At 36.5% G+C, this 26,339-nt stretch overlaps 2 protein-coding genes across 5 annotated transcripts in view; one reads left to right on the top strand and one right to left on the bottom strand.

Annotated features, from left to right (window-relative positions):
- On the top strand, positions 1-25,872 carry LOC106879890 (uncharacterized). Of its 3 annotated transcripts, none has more exons than XM_014929626.3 (5): positions 1-2,431; positions 4,064-4,096; positions 6,271-6,525; positions 10,743-10,835; positions 19,013-25,872. In XM_014929626.3, exons 1-5 carry the CDS (start codon positions 1,984-1,986, stop codon positions 19,069-19,071), a joined length of 888 nt encoding a protein of 295 aa, XP_014785112.2. In that variant the 5' UTR covers positions 1-1,983; the 3' UTR covers positions 19,072-25,872. The 3 variants fall into 3 exon arrangements, with proteins under 3 accessions (XP_014785112.2, XP_089220646.1, XP_089220647.1); XM_089364520.1 differs by lacking the exon at positions 19,013-25,872 and adding an exon at positions 15,191-15,826; XM_089364521.1 differs by lacking the exons at positions 10,743-10,835; positions 19,013-25,872 and adding an exon at positions 15,191-15,826.
- LOC106879889 (serine hydroxymethyltransferase, mitochondrial) overlaps positions 18,790-26,339 on the bottom strand; it is a 40,111-nt gene continuing 32,561 nt past the window's right edge. For both annotated transcript variants that reach the window (XM_089364519.1, XM_089364518.1), the window contains exons 10-12: positions 24,499-24,654; positions 22,393-22,500; positions 18,790-21,582 (exon numbers count right to left, since the gene is read on the bottom strand). In XM_089364519.1, the coding sequence (XP_089220645.1) occupies positions 21,458-21,582; positions 22,393-22,500; positions 24,499-24,654 (389 nt within the window). In that variant the 3' untranslated portion in view covers positions 18,790-21,457. The remainder of the gene's footprint in view (positions 21,583-22,392; positions 22,501-24,498; positions 24,655-26,339) is intronic.

The raw sequence follows: 26,339 nt of genomic DNA, 5'->3' as shown, positions 1-26,339 counted from the left end.
TTTTTTAATTTTCCAATGTGGGACAAATATGGAACAACTGAAGACTACACGTTGAATGGTCAACGTTAAGTCTTCTACAAGTTCTTTAATGGTCAACACAGATCCACTTCAATCATAGCCCCGCCTCCCAAGTGTTCAATTGGTCGTCTAAAACCGCCCACCCCTTTAAGGCTTTCGTCTGCAACACAAAATTTTTGGAGCCGATGTTTTGCTGTACTTTTGTTTACTGTCTCTCGCTAAACCGTTTGGTTGATATTGAGAGCAATTTGTATGTATGTATGCATGTACGTATGCATGTATGTATGTATGTATGTATGTATGTATGTATGCATGCATGTATGTATGTATGTATGTATGCATGCATGCATGCATGTATGTATGTGTATATGTATGTATGTATGTATGTATGTATGTATGTATGTTATCAATCAGTTTCATTTCTGTATTTCTTGTCCATAGAGAAAGAGTCGGACTCTAACATAGATTCAAGGCTCCTTCATTGGAACTTTTATCAACATCATCTAGGTATTTGTGCATATGTGTGTGTGTGTGCAGTATTTGGTGTTAGTGTATGCGCAGATTTGTATGTTTGTTTTATGGATGCGTTTTTATGTCTAGATGCATGCATATGTATTTATGTGCTAAATTTTTGGAAAGTTTTACATATCTTTACAGTTCCATTGATGACTTGAATCTGTAGTCTTCTAATCAGCCTTTTTCTTTCAGGTTTTGAGAACCCTAATTTTTCCAGGTTTTTGTTGAGGCAGTTCGTTACATATCCCAATGCCCCAACAATCACGGGTATGAATCTGAACTTGTAGTCTGGGTGGAGTATCTGTAAATTTCTCAGTAGCTCGGCGTAGTTGTTCTCTTTTTATGCATGCATGTATGTATGTATGTATGCATGCATGCATGTATGTATGTATGTATGTATGTATGTATGTATGTATGTATGTATGTATGCATGTATGTATGTATGTATGTGTGTGTTGTGTGTATGTATATATGTATGCATGCCTGTATGTATGCATGCATGTATGTATGTACTTATGTATGTATGTATGTACGTATGTATGTATGTCAGGTCACATTTAATGCTACTGGAAGATGTAACCCTGTTAAACTTTTCGCATGGTTGGGCTGACCCCCTACAAGCTCGCTTAGTAAGGCGGATGGCTATCGTTGGACACATGTCAAAGGGTGACTGACCTCAGTAGAGTCGATGTCCATCCAACAATTGAGAGTGAGGGGAAGGGAGGTCCCTCGAGTTTTAGGAGGAGGGAAACTGATGTAACACTGGCGACTTCGTTTGTGGCCAATGCTGTTGACTAGTTCTTTCTTTTTCTCAGCCAATGCATACGTTATTTAGAGAGTAGGATTGACCCTGTACAAGGACGTTGCTCACTTTAAAAAGTTTCGGATAGTTATGGCTGAACATAACCGAAAATGCAAACATTCAATGAAAAATTCCATGATGGAATGAAGACATGTATCAGTAGGGATGGTAAGCTCTCTGGACACCTGCTGATGCAAGAGGCGCCCATCATTCTTTTCTTTTCTACTCTAGGCATTTCGTCCGTCCCTACGTTCTGAGTTCAAATTCCACTGAGGTCGACTTCAGCGTCAATAAAATAACTCCCACTTGAATTCTGGGATCGATAATCGACTTAGCCCCTCCCCCGAAATTGCTGGCCTTGTGCCAAATTTGAAATCAATATATCTACTTATCGCTTAAGCTCTTATCTGAAAGTCGTTGAAGAAAGTGATTTTTTTTTTTTTTCAAGTAAACATCATTAATTAATAATAAGTTCATCAGAGCATAAAACTTGATTGTTAGATTGTTAATAGAAGGAATTTCACAAAAGTTGATGATTACAGTGCAGATAGAAGACAAATGTGTAGTAGTAGTAGTAGTAGTAGTAGTAGTAGTTGTTGTTGTAGTAGAAGTGGTGGTGGTGGTGGTTTTTACCTTTTATTAAGTGAATGTGTTTTGTGGGATTTACAAATGTAATCAATTATGAGGTCCTCCTTCTCATCGTCATCATCGTCGTCGTCATCATCATCATCATCATCGAAGTGTTTGGGTTGCTGTTGTTACTACTACTACTACTAGTACTACTACTACTACTACTGCTGCTGCTGCTGCTGCTGTTGCTGGCAGGAACTGGTGACAAAGGCGGCGACGACGACGACGACGATGATGATGATGATGATGATGATGATGATGATGATGGTGAGGCCCTCCTCTCCAATAATGACGCAAAGCAAATAGCCTTAATGCAAGATCAATATAGATCAGATGGCGTAGCAGAGAATATATACTTTATTATTTCCCATCAGACATTCAAACCGAAACGATTCGATTTGCAGTTTAAAGACTTTCAACGCTTCAAAATGTACAAACTATTGCATAAGTTGCCAACCATTTTTGGTAAGCTAAATATTCTTATATTTCTCTCCAGACATTTCCATTTCTCTGTGAAGTTAAATTCATTGATTTTCGTTTTGTTTTCAATGAGCTGCATAAAAAATGATTTTGTCGAAGGATGAACTTTTAAATATAAAAGATCGCATGCCTAATTATGAGGCAAGTATACCGTGTGATTGATGGCTTTCTATAAATATGTTTCATGCTTAAAAGGTGAGGATCAGATTAACATGATATGAAAATAAGTTGAAATATTCTGCAATGCATCTTACATGAATATTACAGCATTCATATTCTATCAGTGAGTCTTCATGAACAGCTAACACACACACACACACACACACACACACACACATATATAAGAGTGTATAAAGATTTATATACGGAGAGAAGACTCTTGACAGGACTTCTTACATGCTAAAAAGGGCAGTTAAACCCAAACCACGAAACAAGGAACTCTTAAGACACGCTGCTAATTGGCACTAGAGTGAATAAAAAATTAGTTAATCCTATACTCGAGTTTCGCTATTACTGACCAAATAAATTAATTTGGTATACGTAGCCCGTCACGGATACCAAATTAATGTATTTGGTCATTAATAGCGAAACTTCAGTATAGGATTAACTCATTTTTATCACTCTAGTACCTATTAGCAGCGTGCCTTAAGAGTGTCTTTTTCCGTGGTTTGGGTTTAACTGCCCTTTTTAGCATGCAAGAAGTCCCGTCAAGGGTCTTCTCTCCGTGTATAATCTTTACACACTCATATGTAAAATATTGTGTCTTATCACTTTTATTAAGCATGCGAACCACTGGTAATAAATTATTTTAACTGATAGATAGATAGATAGATAGATAGATAGATAGATAGATAGATAGATAGGCACACACACACACACACACACACACACACACACATATCATCTTTCTAAGTATATGTAATATAATCCATCAATCAACATAAACTCGGCAGAAAATGTCACTCTACTGTCATTATTGAGTCACTCCACTGCGTCAATGATAATTCTAACAACTATTACTAAAGTGACTGTGAGAGGTATTTCGTTAGCAGATTAAAATAAGCTTGAGGAAAACATCACAATGACTGTGTCTGTGAAGAAAATAGAGCGAAAGGCGATGGCTGTAATGTCTAAGCTAATGCGCGAGATTTACATAGGAAGACCTAAACCCGTCCAACGAGCCCGGATGGCGGAAGAAGCAAACTCGTTTTTCATTCTTTAATGGACAGCGATGGATGTATGTTACTGAATTCCATGTACTTGCGTGCAGCATTTTGTGGCACTTTGCTCGATTATTTGATAAAAAATAGAGAAGTTGGGTTCTGTGAAAAACCGATAACAGCAACTGCGATTAGAGAAACTGTGAGCGGTTGTGCAGGGATGAATATCGCCCGGTGAACGAGCTTTTCGTATACACACCACAAAGTGGAAACAGGGGGGGAGCATACCTGGTTGTGTGTCATCCTTTTGGGATTTGTAAATTAAGTAGCAGTCCAGGGCTGGACTTGATTCAATCTGCTGGACACCGTCCGTTGTGTTTTGTGTCTTTAAATCGATGTTATATATCAAAATCAGACATGATTCATTCAATTAACCTTTGTTTTTGTTTCATTTCAGGGCTATGGTTATTTCTCTTTCAATATGATGGAGGTAAGAGAAGTCGTTTCCTTTTGAATCTGTAATCTTGGTCTTGTTTAAATTGAAATTGAAGTAAATTGTTTTTTTCTTTTTTTCTTAAAAAAACTGAAGATTAAGGAGAATAGCAACCACCACAACCACACCCGCTCACACCACCACCATCAGATTAGTGAAATCGATGCTGTTAGTGTTGAACCTTTGAGAGTTGAAATACGTACAAAGTTTCAATGGATTTCAGTTTTGAAGACAAAGGATGAAGCAATATGGTTAATGTGAGATTTAGAGGAAATGGAGTAAAGATTACCAGAGGCAGCCTTCAGTAGATTGTAGGTATTAGTTTGGCTTAGAGCAAGGAACTGGCTCATGGACTCACAGACTGATGATGTCGATGCAGCTAACGCTTCTCTTAAACAGCTGCAAAATGACTGCTGGAAGATATATATTCGCAGAAAGGGATTTCCGAACACTGATGGTCTGCGGAGGAAGGGTTGGGGGGAATGGTTATGTTGGGCCTTGGGGTGGATAAAATATGAGCGACGATAAAAGGAAGCACGAGTGAGATAAAGGTGGCTCAAAACTAATCTGTTTTGAGATGCATTAGCAGTAGAAAAGATAGAAACAAAAGACTGTATTTTTGTGAACCGGTTGTAGAAAAATTTACTGAAAACATTTTTCCCGCGGGAAAATTTGCCGTAAAAATCAGAAATAAACTGAAAAAAAAAATTCTCTTTTCTTAAAATAGCAACTTCATCAATTAACCTATCAATTAGAGAAAGGTAATTTTTTAAAAATGAGTTATCTAGTTGACAGTCTGCTTACGTGATTCCTTTATGGCAAAATTTCCTAAAGCAAGTTTTTCCACGGGAAAAATTTTTATGGTGAATTTTCAGGACGCATACGAGTCAACGAGGCTGGAATACGTTGCTGAGCGATTTCGCGTCAATTCATTCTTTGAGATGCAGCCTAAGATGTCTCTGTGCTTGCAGCAGTAACATCGTCCTTGGTGTAGGAATCAGCCGGATCTCATCTGAGCTGGATCTCACCTAAGCTTTATAAAGGATTAGTAGTTGTTGTTGTTGGGGGGTGGGGGTGTTTTAGTGTTTTCTGGTTGGAAAGAGGAAGGTCAATCTTTTTGATGCTATGGCGACATATACATTCTCCATAGAGAAGAATGTTGCGAGTTCTAGTCGTGTCCTGTTCCTATTTAAAAGGATACGATAATGTTATTTTGATGTGTATAGTGATCATGTCTTTACGCTGATGAAGGAAACTAGATTGGAAGATGCTTTGATGAAGTCAGAGAAGATTTTGAATGAAATGTTTTGGTTGTGTGTAAATGAGGTTTGGATGCGGAAAATTAGAGAGGAATCGAGGATAGTATCGTCTGTGGAGGAGCAGGTGTGGTTATATGTGGCGGCGAATAGGATGATGCATTGGAAGAAGAATACGGGGTGTTGCATGTTGATGATTAAAGGTTTGTCAATCAATGGAACAGCTTTGTCAGGTATTTCGGTTTAGATGGCTGCATCTTCAGATAAATGGTGAAACAAAAAATTCTAAGCCAAGTCCTCAGACTAAGTTTTAATACGGCACAAAATGTAAATTCCTTTTCCTTCTTGAATCTGAAGCTTTCTCCTCGCAGAAACTAATATTGAGGTGTTCTGAGGACATAAACACACCAACGTCGGTTGTCAGGCGATGGTGGGGTGACAAAAAGACACAGTAACACACACACACATATATATAGATATATGTGTATATATATATATATATATATATATATATGTAACTTAACAGAATAAGCTAAAAGTCCAAGGCTGTAAAGATTTCAGAACATTTATAAATAGGTCTTACAGGTGTTTCCGGGATATTTTATATATCCCTTCATCGGAGACGGGCTTCTTTCAGTTTCTGTCTACTAAATCCACTCACAAGGCACTGGTCGGCCTGAGGCTATATTAGTAGAAGACACTTGCCCAAGGTGCTACTCAGTGAGACTGAACTCGGAACCATGTGGTTGGTAAGCAAGCTACTTACCACCCATCCACGCCTTTTGTTTCGATTACTATAGATTCCTTTTCCTTGATATTACATTCAATAACTATAGAACCGAATTAAATTTGATTATTATCATTTTCTTTTTATTTTCAATTAGTCTTTAGTTTTCATTTTTATCAATGCTTCAGATGCATCAATGGTAGCACCGATAACCTGTCCCCTAAAATTCATCTCCAACATGTCTATGGACGACAGCCATCCTATGGGTTCTGCAGGTGGAAATTTAACGCATTGTATTAAGATGTGTCAGATGGAAAACCTATGCCAGTCGTTTAAGGCAGATTCGTTGTTCAAAACTTGTTACTTTTCGACACGGCCTGCAACCAGTTCCAGACTTATTCCTGCCAATGATTCTATGGTTGTAACAGTGGAGGGAAGTAGGGGTAAGTCTTTTAAATCAATCTTTGTTTAATAATCCTTCATCTACAGGCACAGGACATGATGTTTTAGGGGGAGGGGACTAGTCGATTCCATCCACCCAGTGCTCGACTTGTACTTATTTTTATCGATCTCGACAGAGTGAAAGGCAAAGTCAACCTCGGTGGTATTTGAAATCAGAACGTAATGACGGACGAGAAGCTGCTAAACATTTTGTCCGGCACCCTAACATTTCTACCGGCTCGTCATCTTTCTTTAATAACGAAAAACAGAATATCTTACAAGAGTGTAGCTAGTGTTTGTCGAGAAAACTGCTGCTTGCGTGTGTGTGTGTGTATATATATCCTTACTGATGAAGCAGCAGAAACTGCTGAAACTGACCGGTCAGTATAGGGAATTCTCGATCGGTGTTTTCGGGCGATTATAGTCCTTGTCAAGATATATATATATATATATATATATATATATATATATATATATATATATATATATATATATATATATATATATATATATATATATACAATTATGTGCTTTGACTTCAGCATTAGAGCATTTTAGCTCTTATTTCTAGCAATGTAGGTGTTCTAGCATCCTAATTGTTTTCCTTTTTGGTGAAACACTGCACACCACTGCCGACATTATATATATATATATATATATATATATATATATATATATATATATATATATATATATATATATATATATATATATATATATATATATATATATATATATATATATATATATATAATATATAATTAGCAACTCAATGCTAATCCCTGTATATTTTTGATGATATATATATATATATATTTATATAAGGGCATTACTATATAATAACGCCTCACGCCATGAGGGACTCTAAGGTCAGACTACTATAAAAAAGCACATTTTTACCGAATTTTATATATATATATATATATATAATATAATATAATATAATATAATATAACATAAATTATATATATATGTATGTATATGCATATATACATACATATATGTACATACCTACATGTATATGTATATACACATGCATATATGACTACAGGATGTCAAAAAAACGTGAACAACATGAAAACGAGAACAGGAAAAACAAAAACATGGAAAACGGACTTTTATTTCGAACAACGAAAGAAACAAATAGAGAAATGAAATAGGCAACATAAAAAACAATCCCTTCATCAGTTGTCCCATGTGTTATCTACTCCGTGTTTCGAACGTTGAGACAAGACGCGACTTCGTTAAAACAGTCGTTCTCGCGAAGTAAATCAAATAAAATTTGGGATTTGTGGAAGGTTAAAGTGGTAACAAAGACAGGACAGTGAGAACAAAACAGTAAAAACAAACGGTAAGGGCTGTTAAGCCATCACGAGGTGAAGTGGTGAACGCTGGAGAAACAAGCCTTGAGAAGAGACAGGCAAAAATGTGTGCTGTCTCTTGTAGTATAAGGAGAATAAAGAATGATAGCTGCTGGTCACGTGTGAGTAACGAGAGAGTCAAGGAGGAAAAGAGAGGGAGAGAGAGAGAGAGGGAGAGAAAGAGAATGGTGAAGGGTGAGAGAGAAAAACAGAAAGAAAGAAGAATAAGAGAGGGAGAATAGAGACAGTGATAGGATAGTTATATATATATATATATATATATATATATACAGAAAGAGAGAGAGAGAGAGGGAGAAAGAGGAGAGAGGGAAAGAAAGAAAGAAAGAGTAGAGTGAGAGAGGCGGAAGGTTCTATCCTATATACATCAACTAATACAATTTGACCAGTTGATATAGTTGACACCTCTCCTCACTTGGTATGTCTGCTTAAGAGTTTATAAGTAACAAAGAAATTTCCTTATTACATTCCCATGTCTAACTATCACGGGGGAAAACCATAAGAGATTTCTTGGATCACAACAGAAGCAGATCCAAAATACAAAATATGTCTTTAAAAGCTAGAATTGGTCATCGCAGAGAATCTCGTTATAGAAGTGATTTCTTTCGTGGACCGCATTTACCATCACCAATAATTCTGTTTTGCTTTAAGCAGACACCCAACGTTTGTCATTCTGTCATCCATCCCACTACATTACTAGAAGTCATATGTAGAAATAAGCAGGAGTATGCAAGGTCGTATGCTTGGATTGTTCACTTCGTAAACAAATGCGTTTGGGTTAAATATTACTGTACGAGACTGCGGACAAGTGCCTTCCCTAATAATCTGGGATCAACCCAAACTTTCTCAGTGAATTGGTAGACGGATTATATCAAAGTCCACCGGAATGCACCTGCTCATGGATAGAAAACCTAATTTCCCTGTTTAAGATCACCGTCTTATACTTGGGTGCCTTCAGTGGCGTTTCTTTTACTTAAAAGAATCAAATATCTGATCCTAAGTGAACTTGCTATCTTGAGCGAATGCTTCTTATTGAGGCAAATTACGAGTTGAAATTGCTCCCTGTTCCCCCACCTCATCACGCTCGGTGGTACTGAAAATTTCAAGGACAACGACCTTCTCTTTTTAAGCCCTAATCCCCAAGTAATGTCTTAGAAGGTTGTCAATTCTACAACGCTGTTTACCAGAACCTTACCACTATTCTTCGATGTGGCTTCATGATGTCGTAATCAAAGTGTGAGAAAAAAGGGTGGGGAGAGAGATAAAGAGAGAGAGAGAGAGAGAGAGAGAGAGAGAGAGAGAGAGAGAGAAACAGACAGGGACAGATTGAGTGAAAGAGAGAGTGAGGGGTTGGTAAAGAGGAGAAGAGAAAGAAGAGAAAGAGCAGAATAGAATTTGTTCTTTTTCTACAACAAATCGTTGACCACCTGTGGTTTCTTCATGTTGCAGATTGCTTTTACTTCTGTAATTACGTAGATATTTGTAAAGGACCGTGCGATCAGGAGAGATGACGAGGAATGGCTCCTTTAGCACATCGCGGGGTCGATACAAATGAAAATACGAAAAGAGGATGAATGCTGTATAAGTTCCAGAAGGAAAAGAGAGACACAACCGGTAGAATGGTTTAAGAAAAGATTTTATTTATATGTTAACATGTATGTCTGTGCGTGTGATTGCGACATATAAACATAATAATAGACAGGCCGTCATGTAAACAAAGTGCATGTGTATACAAACATGGATGTATGCGTGTGCGAGAAATACAGAGCATAGAAAAGAGTCGATAATAGGACGTTAGAAGAAAGTCCAGACACTAGGATGATAAATACCAGTTCGTAGTCAAGGTACACATTAGTTGAGGTGATGTATCAAGAAGTTGTGGCGGCAATGCAGAGTCGGAAAGAGGCACATATCGTGGCTTCAATGCTGCTTCCGGTTACTTGGTACAGGAGTTCTCGCAGGTTGTATTTGCTGTTAACCATGGTGAAGCAAGTCACAAACAGTGTGGAGATAGAACCTGTGCGAGTACTGCTGGTTGGTGTGTACGTAGAGAGATGATGCTGACGCTAAGAAGCTGGAGGCGACGAAGATGGAGGTCCTGAATGCTGTTGAACGAAGTGTTGACGATTATCGACGAGGCTGCTGTTCTGTCGTCGCTGGAACTGGCTGTGTGCTCTGTGGTCAGTGGCTAGACCTCAGAAGGTGACGGTGAGAGGCTAGCTTTTATAACATACTGTTGGCTCAAACTGAGGTTCAGAAAATACTGTCTCACGCGACTTTATCTGAAGGCTGCGATTGGTTGGGTTACATCTTGGCGCGCAATAGAGCAAGAGACAAATTGCGCCAATACCAACCAATCAGAGTGGTGGACACAACAGGGTCCAAAGGTGCGGCCGAAGACTAGCTGTTATCCACTACGTCCGTATTCATGAAATATGTAACAAAAGAGAGAGAGAGAGAGAGAGAGAGAGAGAGAGAGAGAGAGAGAGAGAGAGAGAGAGAGAGAGAGAGAAGTATCCCTTAAGACGTACGCTACATATTAATCCCCCATCAAACAGAACCAAGGATTTGGGTTCAATTCAGTGGAAACTGTTACTCTTTCTCCGCCAAGACGTTTGAGAAAGAACGTAAATGTTAGAACTTTCATTCACGGAAAATGCCATGAAATCACATGACTTTGTCTCACACTTTTATACATCTCTAATCACAAAATGTCGAGTAAATTGATTTATTCATTGCACCGGCGTGCACTTGCACGCGCGCAAGCGTGTGTGTGTGTGTGCGTATAAAGGATTCATATTTATCCTTGAATATATATTGTGTATTACTATCATTTACAGATCCTTTGTCTTATTACTTGGGTTACTATATGATGGGGACATATCCACGCCATTGTAATTTCCGCTCGTTTGCCGGACGATCATTTTACTACCGTAAGTAATAAAACTAATAATTAATTAATTTTAATTCGTTTTTGCTTTCCGTCATTGATTTGGTAAAAAGAGCAGCAACCCTGTGATGAGATCGATATAATCGATTTTACACTTTTTCCATTATGACTTCATTAGAAACTAATATATAAGCTACAACGAAGGGTGTGGATCAGTAGCGATGATATAAAATAGTAGTCTTTGCTAGTGAGTTGTGTCCTTTTGTACTCTGAGTTCGAATCTCGCAACGTTGAAATTCAGCGAGATTTAAGCTCGTCCTCCAGGAATCAATATATATATATATAAACAAATAATAAATGAGTATATGCATATATACGTACTGGTATGTGCATACCTACGTCTACCTGTATATATAGGTGCATATCTGGGTACAGGACATTGCAAACAAAACGTAGACAAGAAAATAATAATAACCAGAGTACAGAAAACACACAAGCCACATAGAGAACATTTTTCTTCATCAGCTACACCCGTTTTAACACCGGCGTTTCGAAGAGTTGGGCAGGACGCATCGTTAAAACGGCTCTTCCCATGGACCGCAAATTCAATTTGTATACACAAATTAAACCTGTGCCATGGAGGAATGTACTGGCGGACAAAAAACAAGACAGGAAAACAAACGGAAAAGAAAACAAGACAGGAAAAAAAAAACGGAAAAGGCTATACGGCCAGACGTGAAAAATTATGTGTATATGAACGCTGTGAGGCACGAACTTGAAAGTGGGGACGAAGTAAGTTCGCGTGTTTGCTCGGCGATAGCCAAGGAAGAAAAGGATTAGTGACCGGAAGCATGTGACCATGCAGGGGTAAGGGAGAGAGGGAGAGAGAGAGAGAGAGAGAGAGAGAGAGAGAGAGAGAGAGAGAGAGAGAGAGAGAGTGGTAGAGGGACAAAACAAAGGGAGGAAGTAGAAGAATAGGTGAGCAACGAGAGAAAGAGAGGAAGAGAGGAATATAGTAGTACAGAAGGAAGTACGAGGGGGGGGGGGAGAGATATAGTAGTAACAGAAGGAAGAACGAGAGGGGGAAAAGGTGATAGAGAAAGAGATAGAGTCGCGTAAGGAAATATAAAGTTGAAATAACTACTTACAACATTGGTGACGCTGGCGTTCGGTCATGTAAAAACAAATAATAAATGAGTATATGCATATATATATATATATATATATATATATATATATATATATATCAGGTGCAGTGAATAAATTGTCATCTAAATTACGCAAAAATGAAAACAATACTGACGTCTCATTTTAACAGATACGTTTACCAAAATTGCATAAAAATATCTTGAAATACTAAAGAGTAAATTTATTCGCGCCCTTCCCCTCCATTAGTCAGTTGAAGCTTAGATAGTGTCACGTGACAACTAGCTGAGCTGGCTGCTGGAGCCTACCAGCGAGTATTTAAAGGGAAATTTGACAGGATGGTCAGTCGCGAGCTGACATTCGTTGACGCTGCATCGAAGAAACCAAAGAACAAAAGAAAGAAGGAGAAAGAAGAAATGCACTCAACACCAGAGCTGAAGACACATCCGAAAGGGGGAGCCCAGCCACGTCAAAAATGGTAGAGGAGTAGGGGCCGAAACCGGACATGGTTCCTCCTGAGGATGGCTTTAGCTACTGGATCCTATAAAGGAGCAGTTGAGGTAGCAAACTACGAAACGTGGTTCAAATTCCTCGCCATTGGCTTCAACCACGGTTTCCAGACAACTTCGGAATCTCCTGCAGCTATTCTTGACAGTCTCCTTGTTTAAATTGGTGAATGCTGCCATAATCCTTGTCTTCAGTTCATCTTTGGTGCTACAAGTAGCTTTGTTGGTCTCTCACTCAGCTGCACCTCACACATAATAATCAAGGAGGTTGCTGTCTGGGGTGTTAAGTGACCAGATGTTAGGGGTGGTGTAGTGGCAGTTATTATCTGACAGCCATGATTTGGGTTCTCTTGCTTGTGTGGCATGATGCAGAGTCCTGTTGCCAGACATAGGGTCTTCCAGCAGTCACCCTCTTGACCCAGGGCAGCACTACCTCCTCCAGGCACTTGATGTAGACCTCCATGTTGAGTCTGAGGTCATGTGGGAAGATGAAGGGAGGCATAACGTCGTTATCACTAGTGATCACTTCAAACACCATCATGTTGACTGGGTACTTCATTTTTATCACTCTCAGTACATGTCCTCAGACTGACACCCAAACACTCTGCAACGTTTGTATTGGGGCTTCCGGCGCGAATGTCAAGCAGTACAGCATGTCGTTTCCAAATTTCTGGCAGAGTGAATTGCGTCCTGGTGCTGTTTTTCTCACAGACGGTACCCAACTGAACCAACAATACTGTGTAGTCGACAAAATCAAAAACAAACAATGCACATGCGTGAAATTAAAAACATAAAGTGGCGACAATTTATCCATCGCACCCTGTATAGTTCTAGTCATTTGATAATTTCTCAACCTATGTATGAAAATAATAGCTGTGTGTTAAGATGATTGTTTCCCGACCACATAGTTCCGGTTTCAGTCCTATTACGTGGTGCTTTAGGCAAATGTTTTCTTCTGTAGCCTTGGGCCGATAAAAGCCTTGTGAGTGGGTAACAGGAACTGAAAGAAGTTCATCGCGCGTGCGCGATCAACGATTGGAAACCGGTTCTGGTTTGTTTACATTCTCACAGCTCTGCGGTTTGGCAAAAAAAAAAAAAGAGACTAGTTTCGATTCATTTGACTAAAACTGGCCGCAGTCTAATGAGTGAAACGAGTGAAAGATTAAAATATTCTATAAAAATTTTAAAAAAAGGAATAAAAAGGAATGCATGCACCAACACATATTTTCGTGTTCCCACAGAATTGTCTCCCCTTACCCACACTTCCTGTTTAACACAAACTTTCAGCCTTTTTTAAACACAACACTAATCTTAAATACATGCATCCTAGTCTTTCTAACAATTATCTACATGGATTACCATTGAACTTTAAAAGCTCAAAGACAATATAACGTATTAGTATGTTTATTTTTTTTATATATTTAAATTTTTTTTTTTTGTAAAAAACATTATTTTCATTTTTCCTCTTTTTGAAAATTTGCCATGCAATGAAAGCCGGTTAGAAATCCTTTTTTAATCCTCCTTATACACATCTATATTGAAATATGCTTTCAGTTTAGCATTCTGCCTTATTATTATTGTTATTGTTTTTTTATTTTTTATTTTCCTATATATATATATATGTATATATATATATATATATGTATATATATATATATATATATATATATATATATATATATATATATATATATACATATACATACATACATACATACATACATACGTACATACATAAAGGTTAGTAGATTTAGAGGTTGGAATAACCGTCTAAGAGATAAAAATATTCACTATACTACTGATATAATTACTTATGTTAACCCTGGACATACATATTCACGCATAATATGCTCATAGGTTACAGGTAATGACAAAGATAAACATGAGTTTATCAGGAATCAAATTAAACAGAAAATGGAGAAATATTGATGAACAACAATTGGCTTACATCAATTACTATTTTTTAAGTCAATACAAATAGTCTGCATCCTATCTAACACCTGTTTCTGCTTCTAATGTTATATGGTATTGACATTGAAAATTCTTAAAATAATATTCATCATATTTGGTGATACATCCGATCTGGAACATGGATTTTCATAAGAGTGAAGAAAAGTACATACAGAAGAGCCTCGAGAGGAAGATGAAAGGCGTTCGTCTTCTCGCTGTAAGTCAATTCTTGTTGATCAATATTTCTCCATTTTCTCTTTACTTTAAATGTGTGTGTGTGTAATTCCTTTATTAGCACAATTTTGGCTTACACCACTTTCCAATTGAGGTAAATTGACCGATAGATCATTTCAGTAATGTACCTATAATGACTACTGGAAACAGCTGTAAGCCAAATCTGCTCCAGCGAAGGAAAAATATGTAATGACCATTATTTTAAACTTGTTTCTTATATATCACACTGCGTAAAGACCAGTTTGTCTGGAGCCCATCCAGGGATTTACAATATGGAATTGTGACACAACTTGGGAACCTATCACATGATTACCTGGAGTTCTTCACTAATACAAACAATATTGTTAGCCTGGTGTGCCAACAGAGAGTTTTTGAAGTATTTTGCCAAAATTGATAATCTCTCACTATTTGTTCTCTCTCTCTCTCTCTATATATATATATATATATACATATATATATATATATATATATATATATATATATATATATATATGTGTGTGTGTGTATGTATATATACTCCAAATAATTCAAATAATTTTTTTCCCTCCTCTGTCTTTCACAGGATCATTTAAGGGTTACAATTCTTTAAATGCTCACTTTGAATTCGGTTACAACCCTTATATCTCCCTGAGGCCACTTCGTGAAACTACAAGTCCAACAAGACTGGAATGTTCCTTAATTTGTCTGCTCGATACAAACTGTGCTGCTTTTGCCTACCCAAATAATTCTCAAAATCTTTGTGATCTCTACGAATTTAATTATATTTAAATTTTACCTTTATGACTTACACTGCATTGAAGAAATTTACCTTGCTCACAGATAATTCACCTGATTTTTTTTACTGTCTTTAAATATTTCTATTTTCCAAATAAACAGTTTCTCTGCACAAATTTTTACATTTTTTCTTTTTTTTTTCTTTTATTTTTCATGCTTTCTTCTCTTTATCAACCTTTCCTTCACTTTTTCTTTTCTTTTCTCTCTTGGCCTTTCTTCTTTCTTTTTCTTCCTTCTTTTCAATTTCTTACATTTCCCTCTTCTTTCTGTTTCCTTCCTTTCATGGTTTTTTTTTAATTTCCTTTTTAGTTTCTTTCACGTTCTCTTTCTTTTTGTGTTTTGGTTTTCTTGTACCAATAATGTTATCATTATTGAAGATGTAACTTCGAAATAAACATAAACTTTTAAATTTTATCCCTAAAAACATTCTTTCTGGGTCTTTTCTCTGTTTATCAGGAAAAAGAGTAACTCTCTCTCTCTGTCTTTCACACATTCTCATACACACTCACTCACTCTTTCTCTCTCACTTTCTTTCCCTCTCTGTCTGGTTCAAAATAAAATAAATGTCAGTCTACTGACATTTATTTTATTTTGAACCAGACTAGTTGAAGACACACGAGATGTCGAAATATTGTCATCATTGTTCAAAGGACCAATAAATAAGTTACTTTCGAGTTGCGCTTTCTGTTATTGAGTTGGCCGTAGTGATGGATTACATCAGCTATGTTTACCTTAGTGATGGAATTTGGCAATCGTATACAAAAGTTAAGAACTCATCTTTCTATATAATAATAATAATAAATGCCTTGGTTCTCATGGCTTTTGATCTTAACTGATTGGAAGTGTTATCATGTACATTGTTTTGTCTTGGTATAAAAGACAGGCTTCAGCAAATATTCTGTGGAGTAAAAGCATTTGAAGGGGTCAGGATAACGTAAGTAAGACTCAAAAGAGATCTAAGGAAGAATGTAACGCTCGAGAAGGTGATTGACAATGACCTTTTTGTGTGCACAGTCTGTGAAAGACCTTGCCTGTCTTTGGCTGGCCTCAAATCTCATATTTGCGAATGCATGGAAAACAAACCTCCACCAACTATTCTGACAATATGTCTGTGCACACCTTTGAATGCAGTGTATGCCAAAAGGTTTGCAAATCCAACGGAGGCCTCAAAAGACATGTTAAGATCCACAAAGAGCAAAACTTATCTGCAGGTCTTGGTAATCCAAATCAGATGTGCAATCTATGTGGGTGTCTTTTCAGAACATTGGTTTAAAAAGCCACATCAGATGCCATGATGCTTCTAAGGTGGAGGTACAGGAGGTGGTCAAACTCTGCATAGGGAGGAGACAACCACCATGTATGTGTATGTATGTGTGTATGTATGCCTATGTATATCTACTGATAGGAATCCAACTGGCAGAATCAGTCGACACTTTGAGAGAATGCTGTGTGATATTTTTTCGTCTCATTGTTCTTCGACTTGGACTGCTACCGAGGACAGATTTGCCTTTCGTCTTTTCAGTTTTTGTCCAGACCCACCTCTCCCTCTCTCTCTATATATCTCTTTTTCTTTCTCTTACTCTCTCTAGTTGACATTTTCTTGATGTTCCGTTTAGAGAGGATGTCTGTTTTTGATCGCGAGTACACAGACACTTAAAACAATTAGCGAAGGCATTGTACAAGTTATCAAGTCATCCTCTATTATGATTGATGTCTGCAGTAGTTAAAAAGATATTGGCTATACTGAAATAAAATTGGATAACAGACAGTATGGTGTCGTATAAAGTACTTTTTAAAGAGCTTCATGGACTAAACAAGTGTTAAAAGACTACGCTTTCTGGATTGTTACATATAATAACACGAATTGAAATTTAATTAAGAAAACTGTGATACATTGATTCAATATGGAAATCTTAAAAATCAAACAACTTGTAAAGGTAGCATCAGGAACCAAGCGTAACATTTAGAACCAAAACAAATGAAGAAAACTTGGGCCAGCTGCCGCAGTTTCCCAGTAAGATCATTGCATTATTTCTTGTAGGAAATTGGTCTGGAACCAAAACAACTAGAGAAAACTATTTGATTGATAGCGATGACAAGTGAGACCAGCCAGCTCAGGATGGTTTTTGTTGGCGAAACAATAAATGGAGCTATTTTGATGGCGAAACTTAATTCAATTGTTATTTCCCGATTCAGGCGAAGCGTTCAGGCTAAGAAGCAAAACACTTTTAACTGTGAGGAGCCTACTGAGAATACAGACAGGATCTCAACATTACGATAACTTTAGTCACCACCAAGAAGAAGGGGTCTACATCTTTAATCGTTTACCTGTCCTATGTATCGCATGTGATACACAGGGCATCGTATATGAAACACGTTCCCAGTATTTTTCCAACCACCAGAATAACTTAGGACTTATGAACGTAAATCTTTATATTACTCAGAACGTGTGAAACAAGGAATAACAATGAGAATGCTTTGGACAGGCAAAGGATTAAGTAGCCATTGCAGTTTCTACCATATTGTTACTAAAAAAAAAAAAATTAAAAAAATAAAAAAAATAAAAAAAAAAGACATTGCAAGGAATCTCTCAAGTGACAAAACTTTGCATGTCTATATTGCAAGAAAACCCGGAAAGAAAGTATTTTAAAAATTTGATTTTCTCCAGACACAACAGAATTTAAAAATAACAAAATGGATTTCTTTATAAAACCGAACCAGGAGCCAGACTAAACAGTGGTGTGAACCCTATGTTTGACACCTTAATTTACCATAGATGAATTCCTGAGTTAGCTGACTCCGTAAGAATATTGAGCAGACGAAGAATGTAACAAATAATCACAGCCTGAATTCTATCTGTCTTTCAGAGAACTAGATGATGTGGATAATAGAGAGTGAGAAAGTGCATGTACGTGAGAGAGAGAGGAGAGAGAGAGAGAGAGAGAGAGAGAGAGAGAAAAGAGAGAGAGAGAGAGAGAGAGAGAGAGAGAGAGAGAGAGAGAGAGAGAGAGAGAAAGAGAGAGAGAAAGTCAACAGACAAGGGAAGGAATATGGGAACTGGCATTCCTGCAGCTGCAGTTGTCATCATCATCATCACCATCATCATCATCATTTAATGTCTGCTTTCCATGCTAGAATGGGTTGGACGATTTGACTGAGGACTGGCTAAACAAGATGGCTGCACCAGGCTCCAATCTGATCTGGCAGAGTTTCTACAGCTGGATGCCCTTCCTAATGCCAACCACTCCAAGAGTGTAGTGGGTGCTTCTTACGTGCCACTGGCAACGGTCATGCTCAAATGGTGTTTTTTACGTGCCACCTGCACAGGAGCAGCATCCTCATAAAATTCCAACAATAAAAATAATAATAATAACAAAAAGCTACATGTTCATAACAGCATCCTTTATTTCAGAAAACTTTAAAAAAAATATGAATATATCATGGAGTTTCTTTTTTGTATTTTTATTCATTTTAATAGCGACCATTTTAGAAAGTCTTCAAAAATATATAAACTTTATATTTTAATTTTCTGTTTTCCAAAGTTTTCTACCCAAACATATATGACAAAAATATAAATCACAAATTCTATAGAATATCACTTCACTTTCAGACTCATCCAGCCATTCCAGAGGACAGACAACCAAACTTATAGAACAAGAGGACCATTAAGAGGTTAACTAGAAATATTTGTGGTGAATAACAATAATAATCCTTTCTACAACAGGCATGAAATTTGTGGGGAGGGGACTAATCAATAGCATTAACCTCAATACTCGACTGGTACTTTATTATATTAATTCCAAGACGATGAAAGGTGAAGTTGACCGTAACAGGATTTGAATTCAGAAGATTAAAAGCCAGAACAAATGCTGCCAAGTATGTTTTATGATGCTTTGATAATTCTGTCAACTTGACACCTTAGTAATAATTATCTGCAATTTAGGGACAAGGCCAGTAATTTTGAGGGGAGGATGTTAATACCATCAACCTCTAGTACTTCACTGGTACTTTATTTCATCGGCACCAGATGGTTGAAAAACAAAGTTGACCTTTGAGGGATTTGAACAGAGAATTTATAGCAATGAAAAGAAATACTACTAAACATTTCTTTCAACACTAACAGTTCTACTAATTCAGCATCCCCATAAAAGTCAACGATATTAATGCAGGACTAACATTATTTCCATTTCCTGATGAAAGTACATTTCAGGCTTATTCTGATACATTAAACATTATCCTATCTGTATATCTCCATGTTTGTCTCACAACATATTTATATCTCTAGTTAACTCTTCAATGTTTCCATACTTTAAATATGTCTTCACATCAATTAACCTTTGTCTGTCAATATAAAATTAGCTGAACAATGAAAATAATAACATTCTGAATATCCCAGATGAATTGTTAAGATGATAATATTTTTTTTACAATCATTAACCTAAGCAGCAAACAGCTGTATTATTACCCTTTACTTAAAAATAAAGGATCCAAGTTCAAATTCTAACATCCTAATTATTAAACATCCAGAAATAAGGCACTTTATAACGATTAGAAATAAATGCAATTGAAATGGGTATTTTTAATGTTTTACTATTAATTTCCTCTTAATAGGAAATTAATTGTAAAACAAAAGAGGTAAAAAAAAAACAATTTGAAGCATCATAATTGTTTACAAGTAATTTACAAAGACAGACAACTGATATTATTAAAGTTAATTAGTCTACACACACATGGGAATTGCTTACAGGAATGCCAACACTTGACACAAGCATTTAATACTGACAGTAAAAGTTTTTATCAAAAAATGTTATTCTTATTCTAGCAAGAGAAATGAGATAATTTCCCTGCCTTACCCCAAGACCGTTTATTACTGACTGAATCTTTAATAAAAAGAATTTTAAAAAGCAAGCGTGTATCTTCTGGGTGTGATAGAGGAGTGCCACACACCCATCAAAAATGGACAAGCTTTATAATAATTTGCTGTTTGCACAATCATAATATATGGTGATAATTTGGTTTCCAGTCTAAGAACGCACACTCAGAATCCAAGATTAAGTCTCATTAAATTTATATTGTGTCTAGGAATATTTCAAAGTTTTTATGTTTAATATAGTAATGTCAGATTAGCAGATTCATTCTGATGACCATAGCCACCAGTAAAAATAGTAACACATTCACCAATCAGTTCCTTGTTATAGGAATGTTTTCAGAATTACACTAATTCTTCAAATATATAAGACTCAAAAATATGGCCGGATTATTATTCTTGGAATATAAAATCAGAATTTATATGATTTGGTTATCTGTATTTTCAGAAGTTGAATGCTTGATTCCACAATCTGAGATAAATGAAGTCATAGAGAAGTTGTTATCTGATTTCTGACTTGAGTTAGAAGTTGGTATAAATTTCTGGTAGATAGAGAAGTAGGAAGAGCATAATTAAGTAGACGGGTAGATACACAAAACAGTGTGTAGGTAAGAAGTAGGCAGATAAGCAAACAGATATGTAGATAGGTAAGTAACTAAACAGGCAGAGAGATACCTAAGCAGGCAGGTTGATAAGCAAGTAGTGAGGAAGGTTCATAGACAAATATATGCAAAACAACATGTAGGTCTGCCGATAGGTAGAGTGATATACAGGTAGGCAAGAAGACACAGACAGACAAATAGAAAGGTAAGTTTGGTAGGTAGAAGTGTAAGCAGGTAAGGCAGACAAGGAGGCAAGTAAAAAGACAGGTATGTACATAAGCAAGCAAATACTTAGGTAAGTAAGCAGGCAGGTATATAGATAAGTCAATAGTGAGGCAGATAGTAAGATAGATACATAGGAGATAGGTAGGTAGGCAAGCAAGCAGAGATAGAGTTAGGTGGACAGGTAAACAGGTAAAGTACATGAATTAATAGTGTCAGATAATGGAATACTGTAAACAATTTATCCATGCAATGTAGCACCTCTGTAAGAAATAACTTGGTTAACCAATGAAACTCTTCCAAATAACTACACTTAATTATTTTCTCTTTGATGATAAATTCTTCCTCCAAGAATAGCAATATACTATAAATCTCTGCCAGGCATTGGGAAAGATCCTGAAAATCGTTTCACTTCAGATTCAAGATGTTCAATTTTCTTTTTAATGTCTTCATTTTCCAATAAAAATGCCCGGTACTCCTTCAGGTTTTCTGCAACAAGAATAAATAAAAAAATAAAGCTTTCTCTCAATGCCTCTTTTGCCCAGCCCCAACTGACACGATACTATAGTGACACCTTTCGAGTATGTCAACATTGCACTCTACCAACACTGCATAGTAAGCCACTCCAAGCAGGTTTTTATTTGGGAAGATCTTGGTCCGAAGTCAACGCATGAAATTTTGAGGACAACATAATTTTGTCAATAGGATGGGAGCAAGACTATATGCAGCAACTCCCATGAGAAGTTATTATCTATTCAGAACTCTTGAAGGTTTCCTCGACCACCCAATCCACACATATATATATACATATGTATGATATAACCAGCTTTTGATCATTTGGACAAAACATCCAAATGAAATTGTATGCATGTGTATAAGGTATAGTTGTGTGTGTGTTTATTGTCTTACAAACTAACTTACTGGTTTTAGTATTATCAGTCAAGCACAGACACCTACACACATACACCTACACTATATACACGTTCATAAAATATGGACCAACTTATAATATGGATACACACGACACACACACATACATATGCATATCCACACCCACACAATATATATACACACGTAAAAAAATGGACCAACTTCAAAATATGAATACATATACACTCGCACATACTTATAAGTGACTTTCTGGTCTCAACATCCAAACCAAACAGTATCACACAGAGCTACGTGTTATAAATATACATACAATATAAGCCAACTCACTGATTCACTTCTTAATGTACAATCTCAAACAGACACGCATATCTATACACTATGCACAAACATAAAACATAGCCAACTCACTGGTCTTCTTCTTTACTTCTTGCCCCAGCTGTATGGCCTGGTCAAAGAAATCAACAACCAACTCAAAATCTTCTTCTTTAAATCCTCTTGACGTTAATGCTGGTGTTCCTGAAGAAATATTACAAAATCAAAAGGTAATCTATTGTGAGTCCGTATACATTTTGGGTAGCTTATAAGAATATCAAATGAACCCTAGTACATTATTTTATTGAGGATTAAAGTGGAGGACTAAAATCTAATATCTTGATAGAATTTGAACCCAGAACATAATGCGCTATAACTAAATACTTGAATGTTACTTTAGTTTAATGACCCCAAAAGAATGAAAAGTCAAAGTAAACATTATTGAACTTTGAACACAGAATGTTGTCATTTATACACCTGTTCTTATATGAGATGGGGACAAATCGAATCAACAAATATTTGATAATTATAATTTAGAAATTAACAATTAAGATTTTGATATTAGATAAATATGATCACTAATTTGAAACAGAAAAAGATCAATAAACTTGATGGAAATTTAGCCCTCTGTCAATCACTTACCAGGCAATAATAGAACCAGCTACACTACACGGTGTTTGCTATTCCATCTCAAATTAGATGCTAGAAATTCTTTCTATTATATAAACAGTGCTATTATATTTTCATAAGATTATTTGTCAGTCCCCTAGCACCATCAGGATAGGTTAATCTATTAATGCTGAAAGTAGTGAGGTGACACACCAATATTTCGTGTTATTTCCCCATCTCAAATACTGAACCAATGTAAAGACAATTCTCAACAGTGACCCAGTAACTCATTAAAAGTTACATCACATATAGAAACCACACAAATATAGATTTTGAGGCTCCTATAAAGACTAATACGGACAATTTCTGATGATCTCTCCTGACCGGCATAAACATCAGCAAAACTGACAACCCTCAAAAAAACCCGTGCTCCTCCTTCATAGCTAGAAAATACTTAAGTGGTAACTCACAGTTAAGTACTGCTCACATGGTTGGAAACAGTACTGCTACTACATACATAGATATCCTTGACCACATTGGAAGACTACTCACATTACTATGATATTGTGACTACAGCTTCATACAACCATTGTAAATCACATTCAAGTAAGCCAATGATTTAACTTCTATGTGATTGCTCAGTATGCTAGAAATAACAGCCAAATCTCCTTTAAATCACATCAACTATATTAGTAAAGGACGTGTTGGATAATGTAGTCCAAGGTTCCCTATCAGAAAAAATTGGATTGTCATGGCTAGAATGCCTTTGATCAAAAGTTGGCTCAATCAGGAATGACCTAGGGCTAAACGGCCACAACAAAAAGGTAATTCAGTTGATTGGTAAATAAACGTTCTTCTCCATCACCAATGAACTAGAATTTCTCTGGATCACAGACTTTCTGCTTCAGCTCTTTGTCCTTTCTACCACTATCACAACTACTATTTCTCTGAACTAGACACCAGCATATTTCTTCCTTCCTCAGAGACACACTCCTCTCCTTTTCTCTTGTCCTCCTTACTACGTTTCAAAACCTCATATTCTGCATTAAACCCATTTTCTTCCCTGGCACTAGCAACCCTCTGAAATTCCTTCTCCTGCCAACATTGACTCTGGCAATGTTCAGACATCATCAACCACATCAATCTCACAAGTCCAAGATTGAGGCCCACAAAAATTGAAGGTACTAGAGCTCATTCTTCTGAATGACCAACTCATAAAAACAGACATAGACTTAGGTTTGTCATGAACCCAAGGACTCAGATGGCTGGGAGTCAATCCAGTTTACATAGCAAATAACTAAGATTACAACACTTTCCTCTGAATGGGATGTCAATCAGTTGCAGGGTTAAATTCCAACTATTGGTGGAACTTATATACAACTGAGTGAACTGAATCAACATGAAATGAAATATTTTGTGTAGAGTAAACAATGCACTGCCCAGTCAAAGAATTGAAACCATGATCTTCTGGATAATGAGTGCAATACCCTAACCACTAGGCCATGTGACTTTACCATAAAAGCATTAATTAAAAAAAAAAAAGATACATAGGAGAGGTTGGGATTGTAGTGTCCAAATCAAAGAAAACTTTACCCAATCTAATTCCTCCTGGTACCATAGCACTCTTGTCTCCTGGACAGGTATTTTTGTTGGTTGTAATACCACTCAGTTCTAGGATTCTCTCAGCTCTGGCGCCATCAATTCCTTTAGACTTCATATCCACCAAAACTAAATGGTTATCAGTGCCATCTGTAAAAGCAGGGATTAAATATGATTAAATATTATAATTGTCAATTAGAGAGACAAGAATAAGTCTCATGGCTAGATTTGAACCATGTATGTGTCACTTACCAGTCAACCTCAATACCAATTACACCAGAGAACATCTGCTCTTCCATCTTACCAAATATACAGATGTATCACTTTTGACAGAGAATATTCCTTGTTTCCAAGTATTTTGGTTCTGCTCTCATTTGTTACGCTGGTATTTACTGAGAAGACTAATCCTTGTATGAAACATGCACCCACACAAATTGCATTCACTAGACATGACATGTTTGCACCTGGTAAATTTTTCCATTTTTGTAATTTGTCCTCTTCACTTCTGTGTAACTCTTGTCTTAACAGTTCCACAGCAAGCAAGATGATTTGATGGTAGAGTTTACAATTTGTTGCTTGTTTTTACCAGGTTTCTCATATTGATGTCGGTTCTCTTTATGATTGTGACTTGATCAGAGGGCAGCTGCAAGGTCTTTTATCAATGCAAAACCAGCAGAAGATTGATGTATACTATATAGATATTACATAAATTTGGTTATGCTGTTAACAACAAATTAGCTAATTATTTAATGACATGAGAAATAATTTAAGCAAGGTTATTTATCTTAACCCTTTTATCACCATATTTCTGTTGAAATGCACTATTCTTGTTTGAATTAATTTTGAAAATAATGAAGTATTTAGTAAAATAACTTTGCCATTATTAATCTGGTGTTTGGAACATAGATTAACATGAACATTTGATGCAAGATTTTCATTAAGATCACAATAAAAGAAGGAATTTGTATCATAGAACAATGAGTATTCCAAGTAGGTTGGTAGCAAAAGGGTTAAGAATCTTTCTTTTTGTTCCACCTCTCCCATTCCTTCAGGTGTTCACAGGGGAAGTACTTTCTAAAGCTTTGGGTTGACTTAAGCCTTGTGAGTGAAATTAGATATACAGAAAGTTTATTGAAACTCACTGGGTGTAATTTTAATAGTCAGCCTTGTCACAGTGTTTCACTAAGTATTAAATTAAAAGGTGTGACTTTTGTAGAATACTTGGCACCTTACATCATGAATCAAAAAACATAGTTCTTACCATCCAAAGAACTGAATCTCTCATTTGTTAAAACTAGCCCAAGATCCATCATATGTGTACATTGGTGTTGGGAAAAGGTTTTGAAATAAAGAAAGGTTGTAAAAGCATTTCTTCTGTAGTAATTCCATGTTTATCTTAACTCAAAATACATGTTCCACAACTCAAGAATTCTTCCTTCATTTTCCTGTTTATTACTGATAAATCAACCTCCACAGTTTCTAACGGTAGCCACACAGAGTGAGCCAAGAAAAGAGATAAAGTGTTTCCGACACCAATACAACACAGTACTGGTGTCAAGAAATGAACCTACAACCAGCTGGTTGACTCCCCACCTGTCATACAATTAAACCAATGTAGCCATGTTTAATAACATTTTTGTTCATTCTGCTAGAAATATCAGCCAAATCTCCCTCAAATCACACCATACCATCTTAAATAAAGAAAAGAACAAAGAGAGAGCATATTGGATAATATAATCAGAGTACACCATGTCTAGAAAAATACAAAAACCAGGTCACAGCTGGACTGTCACTGATCCCAAGGTCTACTCAACCAGGTTCAACAACAAACAAAT

The sequence above is a fragment of the Octopus bimaculoides genome, chromosome 16 (genome assembly GCF_046866305.1).
Source record: "Octopus bimaculoides isolate indiv1 chromosome 16, ASM4686630v1, whole genome shotgun sequence".
In the NCBI taxonomy this organism is placed as follows: Eukaryota; Metazoa; Mollusca; class Cephalopoda; order Octopoda; family Octopodidae; genus Octopus; species Octopus bimaculoides.
The sequence above is the reverse complement of the archived record's forward strand: the minus strand, read 5'-3'. Positions and strand labels throughout refer to the sequence as shown.